Source organism: Mirounga angustirostris, unplaced genomic scaffold, assembly GCF_029215605.1.
Source record: "Mirounga angustirostris isolate CCGP_5_RB_7025 unplaced genomic scaffold, mMirAng1.0.hap1 SCAF_1, whole genome shotgun sequence".
In the NCBI taxonomy this organism is placed as follows: Eukaryota; Metazoa; Chordata; class Mammalia; order Carnivora; family Phocidae; genus Mirounga; species Mirounga angustirostris.
The window spans coordinates 213,173,154-213,197,930 of record NW_026991709.1 but is presented as its reverse complement, the minus strand read 5'-3'; the positions used below and the strand labels follow the sequence as shown (position 1 = coordinate 213,197,930).

At 56.2% G+C, this 24,777-nt stretch overlaps 1 protein-coding gene across 3 annotated transcripts in view; it reads left to right on the top strand.

Moving 5' to 3' along the window:
• Positions 1-9,298: 9,298 nt before the first annotated feature.
• TJP3 (tight junction protein 3) overlaps positions 9,299-24,777 on the top strand; it is a 19,698-nt gene continuing 4,219 nt past the window's right edge. Inside the window, exons 1-15 of one of the 3 annotated variants that reach the window (XM_064573404.1) lie at positions 9,299-9,507; positions 13,378-13,434; positions 13,564-13,673; positions 14,367-14,469; positions 14,718-15,045; positions 16,221-16,324; positions 17,347-17,506; positions 17,780-17,888; positions 18,943-19,001; positions 19,243-19,309; positions 19,534-19,690; positions 20,216-20,324; positions 20,398-20,635; positions 20,739-20,950; positions 23,541-23,636. In XM_064573404.1, the coding sequence (XP_064429474.1) occupies positions 9,490-9,507; positions 13,378-13,434; positions 13,564-13,673; positions 14,367-14,469; positions 14,718-15,045; positions 16,221-16,324; positions 17,347-17,506; positions 17,780-17,888; positions 18,943-19,001; positions 19,243-19,309; positions 19,534-19,690; positions 20,216-20,324; positions 20,398-20,635; positions 20,739-20,950; positions 23,541-23,636 (1,927 nt within the window). In that variant the 5' untranslated portion in view covers positions 9,299-9,489. The remainder of the gene's footprint in view (positions 9,508-13,377; positions 13,435-13,563; positions 13,674-14,366; positions 14,470-14,717; positions 15,046-16,220; positions 16,325-17,346; positions 17,507-17,779; positions 17,889-18,942; positions 19,002-19,242; positions 19,310-19,533; positions 19,691-20,215; positions 20,325-20,397; positions 20,636-20,738; positions 20,951-23,540; positions 23,637-24,777) is intronic. The other 2 variants (XM_064573398.1, XM_045863326.3) reach the window with 2 other exon arrangements.

Genomic DNA, 24,777 nt, shown 5'->3' with positions numbered 1-24,777 from the left:
CTTATTTAGACATGCGGAAGTGAAGGTCAAAATAATCAGTTAAAAGATGCTAAAGAGGGGGTGCCTCTGGGAAGGGAGAACTTGTGGGGTGGCAATGGTACTGCTGATTTTAGCCAACCTAAATGACAACTTGACCCTTTAGAGTGCGCGCATTATTGGGTAAAACAACCCCAAACTGGTGTTGTGGGAGGCAGGAAAGCTTGGGCAGGGAAAGGAAAGGAGGGGCAGGGATCCAGGCTGGTCACAAGGTGCGGTCGCAACTTCTGATTCTCTTACTTCATCCTCTCAGGTTCCTGCCCCTGGGTTCCCATTTTGCAGGCTGGGAAACTGAGGCTCCCCCGCTGGGGCAGGTTACCTGGTTTCCTGCACCCCTCCCCCGCCATGGCTGTTACCATTAGTGGCAGATGCTGCAGGTAGGGACTCAGGCATCCCTCCATCCCCCTCCCCATAATTCATTCATTCATTCATCTACTCATTCATGCCACAAATATTTATTGAGCAACCTACTGTGTACCAGGTACTGTTCCAGGCCGCGGGGACACAGGAATGAGCAAGACAAAAATCCCTAACCTCAGTGAGGCGACATTCTGGAAAAGACATAAACAGGCACAAGACACAAGGCAGTTTCAGGTGCTAATAAATACTTGGAAAACAACACAGATGCGATACAACTATGAGGAAAGTGGTCCATAAAGGCGGGCTCCACAGATAACGCATTAGTATGCATTAAGCACCTGCCCCTCGTTGTCCATCAGAACTATCACGCAAGCCAATTTAAATTTAAAACTTAAAATGTCATTTTAAATTTCCTAGTGACCACATTTTGAAGAGTGAAAAATGAACAGGTAAGATTAATTTTGACAATATGTGTTGTCTAACCCAAAACATCCAAATACGATCATTTCAACATGGAATCAGTATTAAAAATAACCAGTTATTTTACGTTCTTCTTTGCATGCCGAGCCTTCCAAACCCGACATGTGTCTTTTTTTTAAGTTTATTTATTTATTTATTTGAGAGAGCGAGAGAGAGTACATGAGAGGGGGGAGGGTCAGAGGGAGAAGCAGACTCCCTGCCGAGCAGGGAGCCCGATGCGGGACTTGATCCAGGGACTCCAGGATCATGACCTGAGCTGAAGGCAGACGCTTAACCAACTGAGCCACCCGGGTGCCCCAACCCGACGTGTGTCTTACACTTACCCATACCCTAGTCTTTCCAACCTGTGGATGGGTAGTGGCTAGAGGGTGTGGACCTACTGTGTACCCAGCATGGTTCCATAAGCAGTTTCCAGACATCCATTCATTTATCCAACTTCTGAAACAGGCCTAGGAAGCTGGGGCTGGTGTTTTTGCCATTTTTCAGCTGAGGAAACTGAAGAGACTCGTGGCATGCCCAAAGCTGCCCAGCAGGGAAACGGCTGGACACTCCTAGCATAGGAATCCAAGCAGGTGAGTTGGTAGCCAAGGAGCAGAATTTGTGCTCAGATCTGTCTGGTGGAAGGAGCCAGCTCTGCGGTAATCTGTGGGATGGCGCGCTTGCTGGAAGGGCTCGTCAGTCCCAGATTCAAGGAGGGCCGTGAGAAGGGGAGCCAGGAGGTGTTTTCCCGAGGACCCGCCTGTGGGTTCCAGTCCCCACGCCGATGCCAGGGCCTCACGGGCAGCAGCGTGAGCAAGGCAATCACTCGGCATCCCTGGCCTCTGGGCAAGCAGGGGTTAAGGCCAGCTGCTCCCACGTGAGAGCACCTTGCGACAAAGCCACACACCCAACCAGCTGCTGGTCTCTCACTGGCCTTGTGCACCTCGTCCTGCTGGTTCCACCTGCCTCGGGACAGAACTGCTGCCTCCACGAGGGAGGAAAAGTTGGGGAACCAAGTGGGGAGGACAGAGCTCAAATCGCAGGGCCCCTCCCCACCCCCATGCCAGGCGGGCACCCAAGCCCTGGCTCCTGCCGCCTGCCCAGAGGCCACCCCGCCTCCTAGACAGGTAAGCACACACCCTCCCCCCGACCCTGCTCTGCTCAGACCGAGCTCCCTGGCCACAGGGTCCTGGGACCCCCATCACCTCCCCTCTACTGCCCGGAAAGCAGGAAACTGACACTCTGCGTGGGCATTTGACATAATTTCTAAGGGATTATCTGGCTGGCAGTTATCACCCCCTGGCAACCTGCCCAGGACGCCAGAGCCAGAGACTTAAAAGGATCATTGTTGGCCCAGGTGGTGCCAGGGAGGCAGAGGAGGCACCGGCTGGTCTCTGATCCCCCAAAACCGAGCAGGGGAGGCCCAGGTAGGGAGGTGGCAGGCAAGGGAGCTCCTCCTGGAGTTTCTGAAGAGACTCCCAAAGTTTCCAGGCAGTGGCACCCACCTCCGCCCACTGCTGGGACCTGCAGGGTGCCGGGGAGGGGTCCCACTGGGCTTATCTCACTTGTTCCTTCTCTGACTAAAACTTGCCAATGGAGAAAAGTGAGAAGGGGGGGCGGTGTGCAGAGCCTCCTGTGGGCAAGGTGCTGGATGGTCCCCAGGGCAAAGGAAACCCAGAACCTACAGAGGACTGGCTGGGGTGGAAAGAGTTTTTTCTGGGTCGTTTGCTTCCCAAAGTGCAAGACAAAGAGAGCTTCCTGGCCAGCCGGGTGTCCGATTGCACCTCAAGTCTCTTTGTCTGGGACGGAGAGGGCCCTCTGGGGCCAGGGAGGCACAGGCATATGAGTCTTGGGGTATATAGCTGGTCTGGAATTGGGGGTCACCCCCAGGGAGTGGAGAGCCTTCAAATCTGGAGTCTGTGGGGTTGGAAGGGGATATATCTTGACTGTCGGATCCCACCTGCCTGGGATTTGGAGAGAAAACCCACGGAGTCAGATAGATCTAGGTGCCAGCCACTTTGCCTATCAAAACCTCAATTTTCCACTCTGTAAAATGGGTGCAATTCGAGTCAGCATGACCCAGGGCGGCTGAGAGCAGCAAAGGAGGGTGTGAGTAATCAAATCTCAGTCATGGGGCGTTGGGGTAAACGGTCCCACCCCAAACCAGAACTCAGAATGACAAGCTGGTTGCAATGTCCCATCCGCCTTCCTGTTAGACAGAGGTTGCACTCGGGCTCAGAGAGGGGCAGCTACTTGCCTAGAGCTGCACAGTAAAGTAGGGATGTCAGGCAGATAGGAGAGCAGGAGGTCTGGGGACTGCCCCTGCCCACCCCCACCCAACACTCTGAGCTCAGCATCTTGTAAAAGTCCTTCCTCCATGGTGCAGGGCTTCTGCATGTCCCCGAGTTCTGGCGAAAGTCCGCTGAGGCCAGTTTGGGTTCCTGTTCTTCCTCCTCAGCCTGGCCTCGTGCCAGACGGGCAGTGTTTGCTCAGGGAGGAGCCTGACACCCTTTGGAATGGGCTGAGCTTAGCCAGAGACGCCGCTGGGAGGAGGGGCTGCCCAGGGAGTGAACTTGAATTAAGGAGCGCCTACTGTGTGCTGGGTGTCCTTCCGGGCCTTGGTGATTCAGCAGGGAACCAGACCAACGAAGATCCCCTGCTCCTGTGGGCTTGAGTTTTGGTAGAGGAAGACATTCAAGAAACAGGAGATATAAGAAGGAAGGAAATTGTACCCGGGGTTAAAGACTGGTCAGTCTCACAGCGGGGGAAAATGTGGAAGAGCAACAGGGACAGGAGTGAAATGGGCAAAGAGGTATTTTACAACCTTCAGTAGAAAGATCAGGGCAGCTTGCTGAGAAGGTGACATCTGAGGAGACATGAAGGAAGTGACTATCTGGGGAATGAGCATTCCAGGCTGACGGCACAGCCCGTACAAAGGTCCTGGGGCAGGACTGGGCCTGGCGTGTTGGAGGAACAGCCAAGAGGCCCATGTGGCTGGAGCAGAGTGGGAGAGGGGGAGAGAGGGAGGAGGGGAGGGCAGGGAGGGGACAAGGGCAGGTCCTGCAGGGCCTTGGGGCCCACACCAAGGATTTGGCTTTGACCCAGGGAGGTGGGAGCCCTGAAGGGCTGTGGGCAGAGGAGGGCGGGACCTGACTCAGGTGCTCACGGGCGCCCTCTGGTGGCTGCTGTGGGGAGGACAGACTCTGGGGTGAGGGCAGGAGCAGGGGGACAGGGGAGGCCAACCAAGGAGGCCCTGCAAGTGTGGCTTTAGAACAAACATTTTATTTTGAATCATCTAAAATTGACGGGAAAGTTGTAGATACAATTCAGAGAATCCTCATATGATCCTCACGGGGTGTCCTCCGACATTAACATTTTCCCCCACCGCGGTGTATTGTCAGGACTGATACCAACACCCTGAGCTGAGCTGCAGACCATATTCAGAGCCTACGAGTCGCCTTTTCTGCCTGGGGCCCCATCTAGGACCCCACAGCCCATTCAGTTGTCAGGTCTCCTCTGCTTCCTCCGGGCTGTGACCTTGTTCCTTGACCTTTGCCGCCTGTAGGAGATGGTCAGGGCTTTTGCAGAAAGCGCCTTGTTCTGCGTTTGTCTGATGCTTTCCTCATGACTGGATGGAGAGGGGAGAGGGTAGGAGGGGCAGATTCGGGTGCCGCAGGCGCCTAGCATGCACAGGAGGGTGGAGGGATGTCCCAGGGCAACACTGGGGGGTCCCGGGGCATCTTAAGGAGAGCACTGTGGTGTAGGGGGGAAGGAAGTTGAGGCGGGGCACGTAGACTCTTCTAGAAGCTTGCAGTGTGGGCTGCAGCTGGAGGGGGACTCGCAGAAGGTACCCCCCCCATCAGACGGGAGGAAGCCGGAGTTCTGGGAGGGAGCTCTGCTGCAGGGGAAGAGCAGAGCCCTCCCTCTTCTTGCCTCAGTTTCCTCATTTGTATAAGATGGGGACCTGGTTCCAACTTCTGAGCAGTATCATGGGGAAACTTCAAAAGTAGAAGCAGCGGCGTGGCGTGGAGCAGGTGCGTGGAAGGTTGGCCTGGGCGCTCCTTTTGCTTCCTTTCCTTCTCCACTCCAGGGCAGGAGGGAGTCGAGGCCCCAGTGGGGAAAAATGAAGGTGATTTTATGGTGTTCCCAAGGCTGGAGGGGGTCCCCACGAAGCTGTTTATATCAAGGTTCTGTCTTTCTGTGCAACAACTGGGGGTAGGACCGAGACTCCTGCCACCTTCGCTTACAGTCCCTGTTATCAGCCTGGCCTCTGGACCTGTACGCCAGGCCAGCTCCCCTCATTGGGCCCTCATTAAAGCTCCCCCCCAACCCCCACGTTGCCAATCCTTATGTGTTCTGTGGCTGGTCCCGCCGCACCTGGAATGTGTCCTCCCAGGGCACACAGCACGGTCTTTCTCCTCTGTTCAGAATCTTAGGTGGCTCCCCAGGAGCTATTTATTCACTCATTAAGCACTTACTGCATACCAGACACTGTTCTAGGTGCTTGGGTAGAGCTCGCAGACCAGCAGGGAGAAGAGATCTTCCAAAAATAGTCCCATAAATAAATGTGCAGTTAATAAGCTGCGACCTGGGGCGCCTGAGTGGCTCAGTTGTTTAAGCGTCTGCTTCAGCTCAGGTCATGATCCCAGGATCCTGGGACTGAGACCCGCATCGTACTCCCTGCTCGGGGGGAGCCTGCTTCTCCCTCTCCCTCTCCCTGCTACTTTGCCTGCTTGTGCGCTCTTTCTCTCTCTCTCTCTCAAATAAATAAATAAATAAATAAATCTTTAAAAAAAAAAAAAAGCTGCGACCCTAGCTCAAGAACATTCAATAGCTCCTTAGCATTTGTATAGTGATTGACTATCTGATCAATGCCAGGCTTTGGGGTACCCTCTAAAACTATCTGTGCTTCTTGCCTCTGAACTATTTCACAGCCCTGTAAATAAGAGGAAACCGGTAGCATGGCAGATGATTCCGGTCCATAGAAATGCAAATGAATTTTGTCCTACGGAGACTGTTGGTTATTGCCCTGTGGTTATTGTCCAGCTCACGGTCTATCTGTAAATTCATGTCAGTGTTCTTGATGTATGTGTAGGCGCATGGACAGTCTGCAGTTCGGTTGATGGTGATGTAGGATGTTGGTGTCTTAGTTCTGACAAAATACCACAGTTGTGGAAAATGTTAGTGTTGGAGAAGACAAGGTGAGGGTCATGTGGGGACTCTGAATTGTATCTACAACTTTTCTGTCAATTTTAAATGATTCCAAAATGAAATGTTTGTTTGTTTGTTTGTTTTAAAGCCAGACCTGGCAGGGCCTCCAGGTTTGACCTCCCTGGTCCCCCTGCTTCGGCCTTAACCCCGCCCCCGTCCGTCTTTCCCTCAGTGGCCACCAGGGGGAGCCTGCGAGCACCCAAATCAGGGTCCCCCTCTGCCGAGGGCCCTCCAGGGCTCCCACCTCCCTGGGGGTAAAAGCCCAAGTTCTCCCCTTGGTCCCCCAACCCCTCGTTCTTCTTCCTGCCCTTCCCTCCTCCCTCTCTCCTCGCCCACTCTGCTCCAGTCACACAGGCCTCCTGGCTGTTCCTCCAACCTGCCAGGCCTGGTCCTGCCCCAGGGCCTTTGCACAGGCTGTGCCCTCTGCCTGGAACACCTAGATCTCTCCATGGCTCCTCCCTCATCTCCTTTAGGTCTAATTGTTCCTCGGCTTGGATCCCTCTCACCTAGGTCACTCCTACTAAACTCAGTTCTTATTTTGAGTGCCATTCCTCAGGGAAGCCCTCCCTGAATCCCCAACCCCTGTGGTTTCTCCCTGCCGATGCTCTCAGAAGTCTAGGTAGTACTTTTTCTTTATGTTATGTGACAATTCGATTACTGTCTGGCTCTCCTGGGTCTGTCTCATCAGTCCTGGGTATACACAGGGCCCCAAGCCCCCTACATGAGCCCCCCCCCCAGGCTTTCACCCCTCCTGTGGCCACCACTCTCGGGGGCCTCAGTCCAGCCCTGGCTCTCTCTCTGGGCCTCAGTTTCCCCCTAGGCACTCAGAAAGATGGAGCAGGGTCATCTCAGGGGTACTTCTGGACCCCACCTTCCCCACTCCCTCATGCCATGCCCGCACTTCCCCCTCCTGGTTGAATTTGGCACTGAAATTTCAGATGGGAAGTCAGTTCCGACGGGTTCCCGCTTAGGTACTTGGCGCATAGTAGGGGCTTGAGACATTTTTGTTGCGTTAATGACTGAATAAAAACAATGAGGGCATGAATGAAGTAGACTGATGAAAAGCAGATTTTTATTTCCTTAAAGTGATCCGGCTGGGGGTGGCTGGAATAGTGGGCTTAAAGCCAGCTCCTCTGGCCTATGGGGCAGCACCGGCCACACCTTTTTTCAAAACCCTGCATTTGCTGGCTGGGTTGGTGGAGCCTGGGACTCTTGATCTCGGGGTCGTGGGTTCAGGCCCCACCTTGGGTGCGAAGCTTACTTTAAAAAATAAAACAACCTGCATTTGAGCACAGGATTGTCTGATGGGTACTAGGGAGCCATTGAGAGTTCTTGAGTAGGGCATGAATACATGAGGGCAGAATGTTGGGTGGCTGGAAGAAGACCATGTGTCGTGGGGTGGTTGCCCCCCTTCTGAGAGTGGCCTAGAGTGGGGTTTCTCTACCTCAGTGCTATTAACATCCTCAGCCAGGTCATTCCTTGTGGGGGACAGTCCTGGGCACTGTGGAGTGATGAGCAGCACCCCTGGTTTCCACCTACTTGACATCAGGAGCACCAGTCTGTTTTGACAACACAAAATGTCTCCAGGCATCTCCAAGCATCCCTCATGGGCAAAGTCCCCTACAGTGAGAAACACTCGTATAAAGTGAGGGGTGTGGGGTCAAACAGAGCCAAATTGGGGGCCAAATCCAGCTCTTACCAGTCAGGCTTGCCCCTCAACTCAGCTGCCAAACGGACACGTGGATCTCATTATGTGTAACTGCAGCAAAGCAAACACTCAATAAACGTGAGCCAGGAGCCTCATTACCACAAATTCAACCAGTTTAGTCCATAGACAATGGTGTTGAGGTCTGAGCAGGAGCTCAGGATGTTCCCCACATACGGGCCACTCCCGAGTACTCATAGCCACGAACATCCACGGATGCTTGTCAGTGGGGAGCTTATTTATGTTTTCCTATGACTCATTAAAACAAATACACAGCTATTTAAAAAAAAAAAAAAGTTTGACCTTTCCACCTAAAATGGTTTTGCACACCACCTGCTGGTGGCCAAAGATCATATTGGGAAAAAGCTGAGCTCTCCCCTCCAGCCCTGAGGTTTTGAGTGGGTCCTCAGAGGGGTTTCTGCAAAGGCTTACTGTCTTGGGGACCTTTGGAGATACTTGAGGAGATACTGGGCTCTGTATCTTTGTAGATACTGGGCTCTGCTGACTTGTGTTTTTGGGAGAACTGCAGTGGGGAGGGGTAAGAAGTCAATTTTGGGGGGCCTCAAAGATTTTTATTATATTGTCTGCCTTATTCACTTGGCAAACTCTTACCCAAACTTCAAAACCCTAGCTGCAATGCTCCCTCTTCCAGGAAGCCTTTCCTGATCCTCCAGTTTCCTCGTTTCTTGTCTACCTTTCTGTGCCACAGCGTGGGTGGGATTCCTCTTTGCCAGAATTGAGTGGATGAGGCTGGGAAGGGGTGTCTATGCCCAGATTTGCCTTTTCAACCTTGGCATGAGGTGCAGCTCAGGAAGAGTTGGGCGTCAGGGTCTATACAGCAGTAAGGAATGTGTGGGTGTAGCCACAGTCTGCCCCGACCATCCAGGTGATTCCTCCCTCACTCAACACCCCCCACCCCCAAAACGTCTTCCTGCCCTGGTCCGTCATTCTCAGACCTCACCTTCTGAGGCTCAGGAGGAAGCCTGACCTTTGCTCTCAGGAGCCTGAAGAATTTCCTCCGCCCTCCTCAGCTGGGGGCCCAGCCCTGTGCGGGGTGTGAAGACCGAGCTCTCAGCAGCTCCGCCTTAGGACCAGGCCCGGGCGCGGTGGCCGCACACCTGCGTCCATCAGAAAGTCCGTGCCTCAGACCTCACCAGGCCTCAGTTTCCCCTCTATGTAATAGGGGTAAACCTCCCGGAGGTGGGGTGCCCCGAGGAAGGCTAGCGCTCTGTTCTGGAGGTCTCTGGCACTCACCTTGCTCCTGTTGCAATAGATGTCCCGACTGAACCTCGAAAGGGGCCCGGTCCAGGACGTTGAATGGCAGGCTCCGTTCAGACACGCAGCCGGAATTCCTCCCAGGTCTTCACTGCAGCCCTGTCTGGCCGGTCTCCCTCCCCGACGGCCGGCAAGTGCTCAGCTGAGTGGAAAACCCGGCCTGGTATTTCCACCCCAGCGCCTGGATCCTGCGATTAGGGGCAAAGGCGGCCTCCGCGACGTCCCGAAGGCGTGTCGGGGCGGGGGCGGGGCCGCTAGGGGACAAGGAGGAGGAAGAGGGGCAGGTGCAGCCGGGAGCCGCGGAGCGGGCTGGAGGAGGGCGAGGGCCGGGCACTCTCTGCCGCCAGCATCCTCAGCCTCCTCCCTCACCCCAAGGTGGGGACCGATTGACCGTTTCCAGGCCCCCCAGGGGCAGGGGCGCTGGAGAGCCCCGGGGGTGGACCATGGCGGTGAGATTCCAGGCGAGTAGCCCGCAGAGGGCGGGAGGGGGAGGGGATCTAGCTGGAGTGGGGCTTGCGACCTGGACCCAGGACCCCAGATCGCCCCAGATTACAGATGGGGAAATTGAGGCCCAGAGGAGAAGGGTGGCTAGCCCGAGGCTGCGCAGCGAGGGGCGTTCGCGCCCGCTGGTCTCCAAAAACTGTCTCTGGGGTCTTTCTCTGCCCCAAGGTCTGCCTCCGTTACCCGGTAGACCTGGGTTCAAATCATGCCTTTTCTGTATAACGTCGGGCCAGTGAATCAAGCCTCTCCGTACCTCGCCTATAAAATTGGTGATCTTCATTTTAAAGAAGGGTGTAGGGAGGATTCTAAGAGGAAAATGTGTTTTTAAGCGCTTGGCACGTATTAGGTGCCCTGTAAAGATGTTTACACCTGGCTCCTGGGGTGTTCCGCGGAGTTAGGCTTGAGCAACCGTGGAACGGCATCAGTGACTTCTTTTGTGGGCTGGGGTGGCTTTGGTGAACCCGACGAGGCTGCTGGAGAAGGAACCACCATGTACTGGGTGCCTACTGTATACAGGGGCAGCAGAGAGAGGAGTCGAGAGCCCCTTTTACGCCAGAGCAAACCTGCTGGGAGGGAGGGGATCTCCGTGTCTCTATCTGGGGGGACCTTACCCCCCAGGGATGGAGCTTGAGCTGACTCACAATCACCCATAGCGCCGGGCGGAGGGGCGGGGTGGTGGTGGTGGTAAACTGAGGCTGTAGGGGGAATGTGGCTCCCCCCCAGACCACACTGCCGGAGCCCTAAGGCCGGGCAGTTCAGGTTCCCGCCAGCTTTCTTCCTGGCTGCGGGGAACAGCTTCCAGAATTCCCTCCCCAAGTGGCCTATTTGTGGCCCCCTTTCCCGCCTCCCCGGGCGCCTTTGTTCCCAGAGGTAGGGGCGGGGAGGGGGAGAGAGGACTGCAGTCCCTGAGCCTAGTGTCTGGGGTTGTGTGACTTGGTACCACCTGACCTGCCCCCTCTGGGCGACTCCTCCTCTCCTTGTTGTTTGTCACCGGCCTGGGGCTCCAGGTGGGGAAGCAGGTGCAGGCCCCGCCCCCTCAGAGCTCACCTGGATGGGCTGCTGGCTGAGGGGTCTAGCAATTCTGGACACACCGGTTGATTTCCTGGCTGAATATACTTTTTATGTCACCATTCACCCATTCCCCAAACTCTGTCTCCCTGCTGGTCCTGTGGGGACTATGCAGGGGTCCCAAGGCCCCCAGCCCTTCCCACCAGCAGGCCCCAGACTAGAGGGGTGTATGGGAGACATCCCAGATTCCAATAATTAGGGATGTGAGATGTGTGTATGGGGCCATGGAAGACTCATTTCCTGGAGGAAGAGACAATGGCACTGGGGCTGTGAAGGATGAATAGGAGTTTGCCTAGAGAGTACATACAGCATGTGCTAAGGCTTGGACTTGAGGCTAATCGCAGGGCCCAGGAGGTGCCAGTGGCCATCACCAGAGCGCAGAGACAGCCTCACCCAGCCTTCACGGCCCGGAGGAAAGACCAGAAACTTGCAAACTCGTGATTACACAGGATATTTTAAGATGGTTTGGATGCCATGAGAAAACACAATAAAACACGGAAGAGTGATAGGGAGCCAGGGAAATTTGGCTAGCCAAGGTGGGCTCCCTGAGGAGGCAGCTTTCGAACTGAGACCCCGAGTGGCAAGGGCTAGCTGTGCACAAATCCTGGGAGTGTATGTTAGGCACAGCGGTCTGTCGGGGAAATCTGTGGAGGTGAACTGGGCTGAGGGGCGCAGTGGGGTTAGGCTTGGCCCCCTGGGTTTTAGTCAAGGCCTCTGACAGCTGAGGAGGCGAACCTACGAACCAACCTACGCAAGGCCGGACAAGCCTGGGTCACCTGCTCCTGTCCCCCTGGGGGCCCTTGTTCCCTGGGGCTGTTTCTTAAAATAAGACCAGGAAATCAAAATTCTGGAGGCCATTTCCTGATTCAAAGCGTAAAATTAAAGCCAAGTAAAAAGATTCTGTTTTGAAAAATAAGTCTCAGAAGGAAAAAAACAAGAATTAAGCAGAAGGATGCTGTGGCCCTGCAGTGAGGAGTGAGGGTGTGGGACCGGCTGCCTGTGTCCCCCATTTGCTGTGTGACCTCAGGCAAGGTATTGGGCCTCTTTGGGCCTTCCTTTCTCCTCCCTTAAGGTAGGAATAATAGTGGTGCCACATCCTAGGGCCCCTCAGGATTGAACAAGTGGGTGTGCGGAAAGCACTCAGCAGCCCGCTGCGGAACGGTGTTTTCTTATCCATGTGCAAAGGAGGAAAGTCTGTATTCTCCCCTCAGGACAGCTGCCGCGTCTCTGGAAGCCTCTCTGCCCAGGCTCTTTCTGCCTTTGGCGCGTGGCTCCTCCTTGCCCCGCTCCGGCACCTCAACCCTGAAAGACCGGGCAGCGGGGATGGGGGCAACCCATTTTACAGGAGGGGGAGCTGAGGCTGGGAGAAGCACCAGCACCGCCAGCCAAGGGGTTTGAGTCTTGGTTGTGAGACTTGTCCTCTCCGCTCCCTGGTAACTGCAGAGCCCGGAGTGCCCGGGAGGCCCCGCCCCGGGCTTTGTTCCTCTCTCCCCGCCCCCCTCCCCACTCCCTGGGAGCCAGGAATGCCGCTCTCCCGGGAACCATTAAGAAAAGGCACTGGGGCTCCCTGCTCCTTGGGAGCCTGCTTCTCCCTCTGCCTCTCTCTCTCTCTCTCTTTCTGTCTCTCATGAATAAATAAATAAAATTTAAAAAATAAATAAATAAAAATAAAAATAAAAAAAGAAAAGGCACTGGGGCTGCCGGCGCAGGGTTTTCTGCTGGGGGAATCACCCACCTGCGGTGCTGGGCTGGGAAGGGGCGTCCTTTCTACCAGGCCCCCCAGGGAAATAGGGCCACCGAGTTTTTTGGGGGGTGGGCTCCTCGTCTCTGCCTTCCCTCTAGCAGGGTGGGTGTCCTGGAGTGTGGCCTTGCACTCGCATCTATAGCAGGGGCCTGAAAATAATCTGGTATTTCCACATTCCCCACCCGCCACCTCCGTCAGCTCTGTTGGCTTGGCAGGTGACTTTGCCTCTCTGTGCCTCAGTTTCCTCCTCTGTGACATGGGGATAATAGAATCTCCCTTCAATGAGTGGATTAAATGAGATAGTACATGGAAAGCGCTCGGCACAAGGAAAGCCCTTCCTTCCTTCCTTCCTTCCTTCCTTCCTTCCTTCCTTCCTTCCTTCCTTCCATAAACAGCTGTTGAATCCCTGCTATGAATCAGGACTCCACTGAGAACAAGACAAACAAAAATCTCTGCCCTCCGGATCTGATCTTCCCTCCCTCCAGGCTTGACCGCACCCCCCCCCGCCCCCGCTTGACCGCCCCCCCCAGGCTTGACCTCCTCAGACATGGATCCCTTGAGGCACTGATCCCCCCCATCCCCCCCAGGCACTTGCCTTTTCTCTGCTCTTACCAGTTTGGTTCACTTAACCTAGGGTCTCAGCTTTGGCATATGAACATTTGGGCCCAGATTGTTCTCTGCGTGGGGCTGCCCTGCTCTGTGGGGGGTTGAGCAGCACCCCTGGCCCCCACTTACCTGGTGCCAGGAACACTCCCAGTTGTGATGACTACTGGAGCCTGGATGCCTCCAGATGTTGCCAAGTGTCCTCTGGGGGGCAGAATGGTCCCTAACTGAGAACCCCTGACATAAATCCACTTTGCAGATACAAAAGCTGAGGTCTCCAGAGAGGTAGCCACTTGCCCACAGGCTTGGACCATGGGAGTGTCAGAGCCGGGCTCCTCACCCAGGGCAGGGGACCCCCGAGTGCTCCAGTGGACCTGCCATGGCCTCACGCCCACCTTCCATTCCCTCCTGTCAGGTGTTGGACATGGAGGAGATGACCATTTGGGAACAGCATACGGCCACGCTCTGCAAGGTGAGGCCTCCCTCTCCCCGCGTGGTTGCCAACAAGAATGTCTTCTTGATCCCGGGCTGCTCAGCAGGACGGGAGAAACTTTGTCCCCATGGGAAGCAGAAGCTCATCCTATGTCTCATCCTCTCCTAGGACCCCCGGCGAGGCTTCGGCATTGCAATCTCTGGTGGCCGAGACCGGCCCAGTGGATCCGTGGTTGTCTCTGATGTGGTGCCCGGGGGACCAGCGGAGGGCAGACTGCTGTGCGTATGGAGGCAGCAGGGTTGCTGGCCGAGAGGAGGGACCTGTGTGGGCCAAAGCTAGGAGCCAGGAAAGTGCCTGGCGCCTTCCAGCCCTGCCAACACAGGGCTTGGAGCTGGTAGCAGGACGGAGTTGGTGATGTGGCCCTCCCTCTCCCCAAGGCAATTTCTGGTCCTCCGATGTAGGTCTCGGGGTCATAGTGGACCCACGGCATTCCTGGAATGAAGACTGGGAAACCTGTTTTGGCTGGAGGGAAGGAAACCCAGTGTTCTGAGCCGTTGGGGGCAGGAGGCTCCTGGGAGTTATGTTGGGGGAAAATGGTTCTGGGACCTGAGTGGCTGACAGGTGATCTGGCTCAGCCTGGAATCAAGGAACAGCTTCAGAGAGAGAGCTGTTGAAACCCAGACGGGAAAAGAGGGGGAGAATAGCAGAAAGAGGGGATGGACAGAAGAAATGAGGAGTATGGAGACACCCGTTATAACCACAGCTTCTGTTCTGTGGTTGCATTTTATTATTACAGTAGCATCCATGATTGGCCCCCATTTTACAGATGAGGAAACTGAGGCCCAGAAGGATAAATGTCTTTGTGAGACATGGGACACCAGTCAGTTAGAACCAGGCCTTGTAGAACTGGGGGTGCCCGCCCCAAAGTGCAAGGTGAGGCCTCCTCCCTGAGACCCAGCCTCCTCCCTCAGGACAGGGGACCACATCGTCATGGTGAATGGGGTCTCCATGGAGAGTGTCACCTCCACCTTTGCCATTCAGATACTCAAGACCTGCACCAAGTTGGCCAACATTGTGAGTGGGGGTCGGGTGGGAGGGGCAGCCCCTGGTACAGGGGGCACCTCTGCCCCCCCAGCCCCCCGCTGAGCCCCACCCAGTCCTGTAGCTCATGGGCAGTCTGAGCGTAAGCGTCTACAAGCAAGTGGAATCTTGTCCCCATCTCACAGCTTGGACGCTGAGGCCCAGAGAGGGGCCAGGGTCCCCCAGGACGGGCCAGTGGGTGGGCAAAGCCTTGAGCCGGCCCTCCCTTCCTCCCCCAACAGACGGTGAAGCGTCCGCGGAAAATCCAGCTGCCTGCCGCCAAGGCCAGCCCCTCTGGCCGGGGACATCAGGACTCCGACGAGGCCGACCACGGCCAGGGCTACGAAGGAGACACATCCAGTGGCTCGGGCCGCTCCTGGGGCGAGCGCTCACGCCGGCCGAGGGCGGGCCGCCGGAGCCGGGCCGGCAGCCATGGGCGCAGGAGCCCCCCCGGTGGTGGCTCTGAGGCCAAGGGGCTGGCCCTGGTGTCTGGCTTTAAGCGGCTGCCGCGGCAGGATGTGCGCATGAGGCCCGTGAAGTCCGTGCTGGTGCGGAGGCGAGAGAGCGAAGGTGAACCGGCGGCTGGGGTGTGCTGTTGGCGGTGGGCTCAGCGTCCCCGCAGAGGGGGGTCGCCCCTGCCCTGACCCCCGTCCCGTGTGGCGGGTGGTCAGCAGAATAAAGGCCCCCACGGGTGTCCCCGTCCTGGCCCCTCCGGACCTGGGACGTGTCCCCTCACGCGGCAGAGGGGTGACCCTGGGTTCCCGGGGGGCCCGGCGTCCTCAGGAGGCCCTCACGAGGGGGAGGCAGAGGGTGGGAGTCCCGGAGACGGGCAGACCCCGCGCTGCTGGCGGTGAGGACGGAGGGGGGCCGCGGGCCAGGAAGAGGCCGGAGCCGGGTCTCCCGGGGGCCCTGGGGGGACCAGCCCTGCCCGCGCCGGGGTTTTAGGACTTCCGAGCCTGGAACTATGAGATTGCAGATTGGTATTGTTTTAAAGCCACTAAGTTTGTGACAATTTCGAGCAGCCCCGGGAAACTCACCCACTGTGACATCCGTAGAGGGTCATGATACTGGCGTTTCCTTCATGACCCCAACAGCAGGGATGTGACCTCTGACCCCATCTCAATTCAATGGCAGCACTGTGACCTTAGAATTCTAAACATGATGTGATAAATGGCACTGGACATCTGTCCCCACCTTGGAATTTTATTTATTATTATTACTGCTTTTTAAGATTTTATTTACTTATTTGAGAGCCAGAGAGACAGAGAGCACAAGAGCAGGGAGAAGGAGAAGCAGGCTTCCCGCTGAGCAGGGAGCCCGATAGGGGACTCGATCCCATGATGCCGGGATCAGGATCTGAGCCAAAGACAGACACTTAACCGACTCGGCCACCCAGGCGCCCCCCACCTTGGGATTTTAATAGCAAGAGTCACATCCTGAACACTGACAGTGATGTCATTAAGAGCATCCGTGTGGTGATGTGAGCAGGGCGCTGGGGAGTGGGGACCAGGGCCCTGTTCCTTGCAGGCCCCTGCCCATGACCTTCTGTGCTAACATCACACGTCCTGGGTCCTGGGTCCTGTCAGAACAGCCCCAGGGTGGCGTGGAGGGAGCCGGGCCTGAGATCTCCCTGCGGGATGGCGGCCCAGAAGGCAGGCAGGAGGGTCGAGGGCAGGTGAGAAGTCTGAGCTTGAGAGGAGCCCGCAGCCCAGGCCCTGCCTCAGTTTCCCTCCTCCCCCCCACAGAGTTCGGGGTCACCCTGGGCAGTCAGATCTTCATCAAGCACATCACTGATTCGGGCCTGGCCGCCAGGAACCGTGGGCTGCAGGAAGGAGACCTCATCCTACAGGTGAGCCCAGGCTTCCTGTCAGGGGCTAGACAGGGAGACCCTGCCACCAGCAAGGTCCGCAGAGCTGGCGGGAACCACCGGCCTGCGCGGTGTTGCCTGTTTCCCAGAGGTTAGAGAGGACAACGCAGGATCCCCCCTGCCCCCATCCTCTGCTCTAACACTCCAAATGTCGGGTTCTAGTATCCCCAGAATCACACGGGGGCGCTGGCCCACAGTGCTCATTCCACAACTTGCCCTAGCTGGTCAGTGCTGATGGTCCAGAGGCCAGGCTTAGAGGCGCGGCTCTGTCTCGGAGCTGGTTTCTTTCCAGACTCCTCTCCTGAAAATCAGTTTCTAGTGATTCCTAGTGTTTGATTTCCAAACCATTTCCAGTTGATTGCTTTGAGAGCCTCTTCAGAGTTATCTGTTTCTAGTGACCCCGAAGAATTGTCTGTTTCTAGTGGTTTGGGGCAGACACTAGAAACAGGTAGCTCAGTGGGCGGAGGGGGCGGGGAGGGGGATGACAAACTCACAATCCCCAGGGTAAATGAAAACAGACACACCCTCCGGGAAATGATAGAAAGGGATTCCCGGAGCGCCCAGAGAGGACATTAAATTCTTCCCCAAATTATGTTTCTGACGTACCTCTAAATGTCTGTTTCTAGTACCTCCTACAGATCATCTGCTTCTGGTATTTTGGGCTATCTACTCCCTGTCCCCTACTTAGACTTGTTTCTAATGTTTGTTCCTAGTGTCTCCCGAGAAATTCCCCTTCTAGGGAGATGGGGACTCAACGGGCTTCTAATTTTCCCCTAGTGCTCGCCCCACCCCTCAGGAAATTGGCCAATTCTGGAATTCTTGTAGGAGTCACTTCTGGGCATGGTCTCCGAGCAGGAGGGATCCAATTCTATTATTTCCTCTTGAGAATGGCTGTCTTTATGAATTCTTGGGGATTGTGTGTTTCTAGTCCCCCCCCCCCACCAAGCTATCTATTTCTGGCATCCCCGATCTCGCATTAACTCTTCCTTCCCGGCCCCTTTTAGATTAACGGTGTGTCCAGCGAGAATCTGTCTCTGAGCGACACACGGCGACTGATCGAGAAGTCAGAAGGGAAGCTGACCCTGCTGGTGCTCAGGGACCGAGGGCAGTTCCTGGTGAACATCCCACCGGCTGTCAGTGACAGTGACAGTTCCCTCCTGGATGGTGAGGGGCCAGAAGGCAGGCCCTGGGGGTTGAATGGAGGGCGGGGGGGGGGTGCAGAGAGTGCCAGGCAGAGCCTGGTGGGGATTGGCGAGGCTCAGAGAGGGACAGAAACTTGCCCAAGGCCACACAGTAAGTCAGGGCTGGAGGCCCTGGCTGAGCCTGACTCGGTCTAGGCCCCTTTGCTGGGAGGGGCCTTGATGTTTCCCTCTGTGAAATGGGTCCAGTTTGGAAGGTGTGGGCAGGAGGCCTGAGGGGACATGCTCTCCCCTGCAGACATCTCGGACCTCGGCTCAGAGCTGTCTCAGGCGCCGCCCTCCCACGTCCCACCACCACCCCAGCATGTGCAACGCAGTTTGGACGCCAGCCAAACCAACTCCTCCGAGTACGTACCCCCATTGGCCAGAATGGTTCAGCAGGAGGGGAACGTGGACATATCTTTTCCACCTGGTGGCCTGCCTGGAAGAGGCGTCCCCCGTCCACCCATAGTCCTCCCTGCCCCCAGGACTGGCTCTGGGTTCTTGGTCCTGGGAAAACCTGATATGGATCAACTTTAAAGCAGAAGGAACTGAATTTTACAACACATCCCAGACTTCAAAGTGCATAAGGCGCCTATTAGGGATTTTCTCTTGGGGCTACAACAGCCATGGGTGCTTGTTCCTTATGATGATGATGACAGATGGGGACAGGAGGCAATGACCTTGCGTCGGTGCCCTGTGGCGGCGGAGGCTCAGGACGGCAGATGAGGGCGCCGGCAGGGCCGGCTCCCCTTGGAGGCTCGCGGGTGGGGCTCTGTCCTAGCTTCCAGTAGCTTCCGGTAGCTCCTGGCAGTCCTGGGCTCGTAGGTGTCCACCTCCTGTCTGCCTTCACATCATCTCCCCTCTGTGCGTGTCTGTCTCTGTGTCCAAATGTCCCCATTTTATAAGGATAGCAGTCACAAGGGATCGGGGCTGAGATGGGTGGTTAGGACTTCAGCAGATGAATTTTGAAGGGACACAACTCAATGCCTAAAAACCCAAGTGTCCAACACGTGGGGATTAGATAATGGGCACCCTACTTAGGCATCCCGCACCTGTGAGGTAGGGGGTCTGTTATCTGTGGCTGTGTAACAAAGTACCCGAAAACCCAGCAGCTCCAAACACCAGTAAATGTCTGGGGAATCCGGAGCCGGGGCGGCTTAGCGGGGCGCTGCTGATGCGCGATCTTAACAGGTTACAGCCGAGGCGCCATCAAGGGCTGTAGGATTTGGGGGTGGATGATCCACTCCTGAGCTGGCTCACATGGCTGACTTAGCCATCCCCAGAGAGGGCAGTGGCCCCCCGGTCTCACAGCTAGGAGGGAGCAGAACCCGGAGTTGAACCTGGGTGCAGAGAAGTTAGAATTCCAACAGTCACTCTCAGCATCCATCCCCACTTCACCCCAAGTCCGTTCCCCTCCAGGGAGAGCCCCCTACTTCGGCGGGAAAATTCGGTGGATTCCAGAACCGTCTCGGAACCAGGTGAGCAGGTGGCGGAAGGGTGGTGACTCTTGAGCATCCCTCTGGTTTTTCTGATCCCAGCCAGTGAGGCTGTGCCGGGCAGGGCTACAGAGGCTGTTATGGGCCTAAGAGGTCAGTGACAGCTCCCTGGGGAGGATGGGGGGCTGGGTGACAGCACCGCGGGGCAGGGAGGCCATCAGGCAGCGGTGTGGCAGCTGGACCAGTCCGTGGGCTTGGGAAAGAGACTGCTGTTCCCTTTCAGACTCCCCGAGGCAAAGCAGCTATGACATCTACAGGGTGTCCAGCAGCCAGAGCGTGGAGGACCGTGGGTATGTCCCCCAGAAAGACAGCCCGCCGGCCCAAGGCCCGCACATCCCAGGGCCGCCTCCCTGACACACAGTCCTGCCTTCCGGCACCAGGGTGCTGATGCGGCCGCCATGTGGGGCTGTTCGGGAAACTGAGGCCCGGAGGGGGTGGGGGTTCTCCCAAGGACGCCCAGCACGCCCCCTCCCTGCCCCCTCCGGCCTGACCCCGCCTCTGCCTCGCCTCCCAGGTACAGCCCCGACTCCAGGGTGGTCCGCTTCCCCAAGGGCACCACCATCGGGCTGCGGCTGGCCGGCGGCAACGACGTGGGCATCTTCGTGTCGGGGGTGCAGGAGGGCAGCCCGGCCGACGGGCAGGGCATCCAGGAGGGAGATCAGATTCTGCAGGTGACCCGGGGCAGCGGGCGGTGGGTGTGGTACCCGAGTCTTCCCTGCCCGCGTGTCCTCCCCTGTGCCCACCCCGAGGGCTGCCCACAGCCACCACGGGCATTTGCACATTTTAACGCCTCTCCCTGCCTGCGTCATGACCTTGTTGGCTGGATCACGACCTTGCTGACTGGGGCACGACCTTGTCCGTGTCACATCCTGCTTATCGGTGTCATGACCTCGTTGCCCAAGTGATGACCTTGTCCGGGACTCGTGCTTGTTATCAGTGTCAGCATCATAATCTTGTCGCTCGTGTCCCGGCTGCGCCCACCGTGTCCTGACCGCGTCGTCTGGGCCACGGCCTCGGCCGGGTCGTGCCTTCCCGGCGAGTCTTGCCTCCCTCCACAACCGGCACCTCCTTAGGCTCCTTCTACAATCTTACCCATGTTCAGTCTCCTCCCTGTTCCGACCCCCTGGCCCCTGCAAGCGCGGCACCGCGTCTCGTCCCCGCCATCCTCCTCCCATCTCGTGCCCCCCTCCTGGCAGGTGAATGACGTGCCATTCCGGAACCTGACGCGGGAGGAGGCCGTGCAGTTCCTGCTGGGGCTGCCACCGGGCGAGGACGTGGAGCTGGTAACACAGCGGAAGCAGGAGAGTGAGTGTGTGTGGCCAGGAGGGCTGGGGCCCGGCGGCGGCCTGGGTGCTCACGGAGCCTCCCCTGTCCGCAGTCTTCCGGAAAATGGTGCAGTCCCGTGTGGGCGACTCCTTCTACATCCGCACGCACTTCGAGCTGGAGGCCAGTCCGCCATCGGGCCTGGGCTTCACCCGCGGAGACGTCTTCCACGTGCTGGACACGCTGTGCCCGGGCCCTGGGCAGAGCCACGCCCGCGGGGGCCACTGGCTGGCCGTGCGCATGGGCCGCGACCTCCGGGAGCAGGAGCGGGGCATCATCCCCAACCAGAGCAGGTGGGCCGCCCCTCAGCCGCGGCTTCCCCGCCGGAGACGGGCACGGCCTCTCTGGGCTGCTTTTCTGCCGCCCTCGGTGACCAGTCCCCTGCCTTCTCCCCAGGGCGGAGCAGCTGGCCAGTCTGGAGGCGGCCCAGCGCGCCGTGGGGGCCGGGCCGGGTGCCTCGACGGGCTCCAGCGCGCGGGCCGAGTTCTGGCGGCTGCGGGGCCTTCGGCGTGGGGCCAAGAAGACCACCCATCAGAGCCGCGAGGACCTGTCCGCTCTGACCAGGCAGGGTCACTACCCGCCGTATGAACACGTGGTGCTTCGAGAGGGTGAGTCCCTGGGGTGGCGGGGGCGGGGGGGTTGGCTGGGGAGGCTCGTAAGATTGTTGGAAGTTGGGGCGCCTGGGTGGCTCAGCTGGTTAAGCGACTGCCTTCGGCTCAGGTCATGATCCTGGGGTCCTGGGATCGAGCCCCACATCGGGCTCCCTGCTCGGCAGGGAGTCTGCTTCTCCCCCTCCCTCTGCCTCTGCCCCTCCCCTCTAGCCTCATCCACTGAGCCACGGACACCTGCAGTATGCACCCTCGCAGACCCCTGGCTCTGCTCACCACTTTCTCGTGCTCCCTCTCCTTCTCTCTCAAATAAATAAATAAAATCTTTAAAAAAAAAAAAGATTGTTGGAAGTTCTGGGCCAAGTGTTCAGCCACATCAGCCTTCAGAAGCCCCCATCCTTACCTCTCTTCTCCCACCAAAAATACCCATTTTTGGTTATTGTAGGGTGCCGAAGTAAGGAAACAGGAAAGGGCTTCTTTCCTTAAAAATTAATTTCTATTTCCAATTGAAATGTGCAAACGACGTATAGAATCTCGAAAAAGAAATGGTTAAAGATAATTTAAATAATTTATCTTGTTAATGTAGCCAAAGTATTATTTTAATAGATAATCCAATTATAAGTTGTCAGTGAGATATTCCACATCCTTTTTTGCGTGTGCACTGTGTTCGAAATCTGGTGTGTGTTTTGCACTCAAAGGGCATCTTAGTTCAGACGAGCCACATTTTATTTTATTTTTTTTTAAGATTTTATTTACTTATTTGACACAGAGAGAGAGAGAGAGGGAGAGAGCAAGCACAAGCGGGGGGGGGGGCGGCAGGCAGAGGGACAGAGAGAAGCAGGCTCTGCACTGAGCAGGGAGCCCCATGCGGGGCTCGATCCTAGGACCCTGAGATCATGACCTGAGCCGAAGGAGCCACCCAGGCGCCCTGTCGAGCCACATTTTAAGTGCTCCATCGCCCCCCGTGGCACCAGACAGCACAGCGAGAAGGGGCTGTACATTCAGTGGGTGCTGCTGGTGCTAAACAGACACCCTTTAAAATACACCCATACTGTGAACAGGTGTTAGACCTAAACCTGCACACGCATGTTCACAGCAGTGTGATTCACAACAGCCCAAATGTGGAAACAACCCAAATGCTCATCAACAGATGAAGGGATATAACACACGGGAGCGTCCCTAGGCCACAAATGGGAGTGAGGCGCCCACACGCGCGGCCCCAGGGACGGACCCCGAGCCCACGACGCTCAGGGAGGGAACCAGACACAGAAGGCCACACGGGGTGTGAGTCCATACGTGTGACACGTCCAGAACACGCTCATCCATGGACGGGAAGGGGGCTCGTGGGGGCCGGGCGCTGGGGGAGGGGACAAGGGGGTGACTTCTGATGGGGACAAATTTCTTTTCAAGGTGATGAGAATATTCTGAAATAGGGGTGGTGACTGCACAGCTCTGTGAATGTACTAAATGCCACTGAATTGTACCCCTTAAAATATACAGTGAAATAGTAAATTTTGTTATGTATATTTTTAACAATTAATTTTAAAAAGCTAAAAATCTTAAGAAATTAATCAAATATTTATAAATACACACAAAAGCAGCACATAGATCATAGATCCTCTGAGCACTGGGCTGGTGGGGAGACGGCCCCGTCCAGATAACCAGAAGGGAAGCAAGCTCTCGCCCACGGCCTCGGGGGAGAAAGAATCGCGGCAGGTGCAGAGGCCTTTAAAAAAAAAAAAAAACCTGCTGGAGGGATGGGATTGGGCTGAGCCACTCCAAAGTTGCCTCTCCAACGTCCAGGAGAGGAGAAAGATTTATTTTTTATTTTTTGAGACAGACTTAAAAATAAAAGGCCGCCAACTTAATTTTGACCAAAGAATGTTTAGAAATCTGAATGTATCGAGCTTTTGAGAGAGAGAGGCCTGGAGTTCAGGAGAGGAGAACAAGAGCAGATACCCCCTCTCCTCCTGCCCTCTGCGCCCGTTTCCTCATGGCTAAAATGGTGTATCCATCCAACACTAAACTGTTTTAGTCTTTGTGGGCCAGGTAGTTTCTTTCAGAAGGACTCAGCTCTGCGGGAAGGCAGCCAGAGACAGTACGTAAAAGAGTGGATGTGACTGTGTTCCAATAAAACTTTATTTATAAAACAGGCAGTGGGCCGGATGTGGCCCCCGGGTTGTAGTTTGCTGACCACTGAGTTGGCTGGTTCAGCTGCTCTATCGGACCCCATGTGACACCTGCAGACACAGACAAGACGCCTTTTTTAAGTAACAGCCAAGGGTGGTCCCCTCCCATCTTGTTTTTCTGCCTTACTGTGGTCCCAGACGGCACGCCAACACCCACATTCCAGCCAGGGGCAAGGGGCAAGAAGATGAAGAGGGCTCCTACCTTTCCTGGAGGATACAAGCAGAACCGCACGCATCACCTCTGCTTGTACCCCATTGGCCAGCACTAGTCACATGGCTGTCCTTGCCTGCAGGGGACGCTGGGAGATGTAGTCTTTAGCTGGGCGGCCATGGGCCTGCTTAGATCCAGCAGTCTTTGCTGCAAATGGGACCTTGATTGTTGCCGTTTCTCTGCCCCTCAGCCAGCTTCAAGCGCCCGGTGGTGATCCTGGGGCCCGTGGCAGACATTGCGATGCAGAAGTTGACTGCTGAGATGCCTGACCAGTTCGAAATCGCAGGTGAGAACCCAGGTCTTTGTTGGCGGGGGCGGGGGGAGTCATTTGACGACCCTTTCCCCATCTCTGGGGCCAAAGCAGCTTGATGACCAGGCTGCCGCTGCTGCTGTTTGTGGGAAGAGTTAGAACAGCCCGTGGAAACATGAGGCACGTGAGTCACCAGCACCCCTCTAATGCCGGGGGCCAGATGTCCTGAATTGGTCTTGGCACTCTTAATCTGGATAGAGCCTCAGAATCGTCTTAACACACCTCGCCAGGCAGCCAACGTGCTACCCGTTCCTTTGTTTGTTGAAGAGATATTTATTGAGCTACAGACACAGCACTGAACAAGATGATCGCCCTGAGGAGACCCCAAATTAGCCACTACAGAAACAAGCTGGAGTAGGGGGTCAGCAAATGAAAGCTCCTGGGCCAAATCTGGCCCATCAGCTAAGTTTTTATACAGCCTGCTAACTAAGAATGGTATTTACACTTTTTTTTAAAGATCTATTTATTTTTATATATAGAGAGAGAATGTGTGTGTGTGTGTGCACACGCGAGAGTGGGGAGGGGCAGAGGGTGAGAGAGAAAATCCTCCAGCAGACTCCCCGCTGAGCGTGGAGCCCCATGCGGGGCTCGATCTCACAACCCCCAGATCACAACCTGAGCCAAAATCACAAGTCGGACACTTAACCCACTGAGCCACCCAGGCGCCCCGTAGTTACACGTTTTAAATGGTTGAAGAGATGTTAAAAGAAAAATTCTGTGACACGTAAAAATGATAATGAACTTCCAATCTCGGCACCTACAAATAAAGTTTTATTGGGATACAGCCACACCCACTGATTTACATATTGCCTGTAGCTACTTTCCAGCAGGGGGCACTATTTGCAGAGCAGATGCACTTAATAAAGCCTCAGCTCAAAGCCCCGTGGGGTCGAGATCTTGGTTAGGAGCCCCCAGAGGAGGGTGGAGGGGCTTTTGGAGGTACAACATCTCATCTAGCTGCTGGAGGGTCCTCTGGGTGGGCATCTGTCAGCTCGAGGCAGTGCCAGGGAGTCCAGTGGGTCAGTGTCCCTAAATTCCTTCCTACTCCGTGTGGCTGGGTGACCCTGAGCTGGCCGCTTGCCCTCTCTGAGCCCTCCCTTCCTTGCCTCTCAAATGG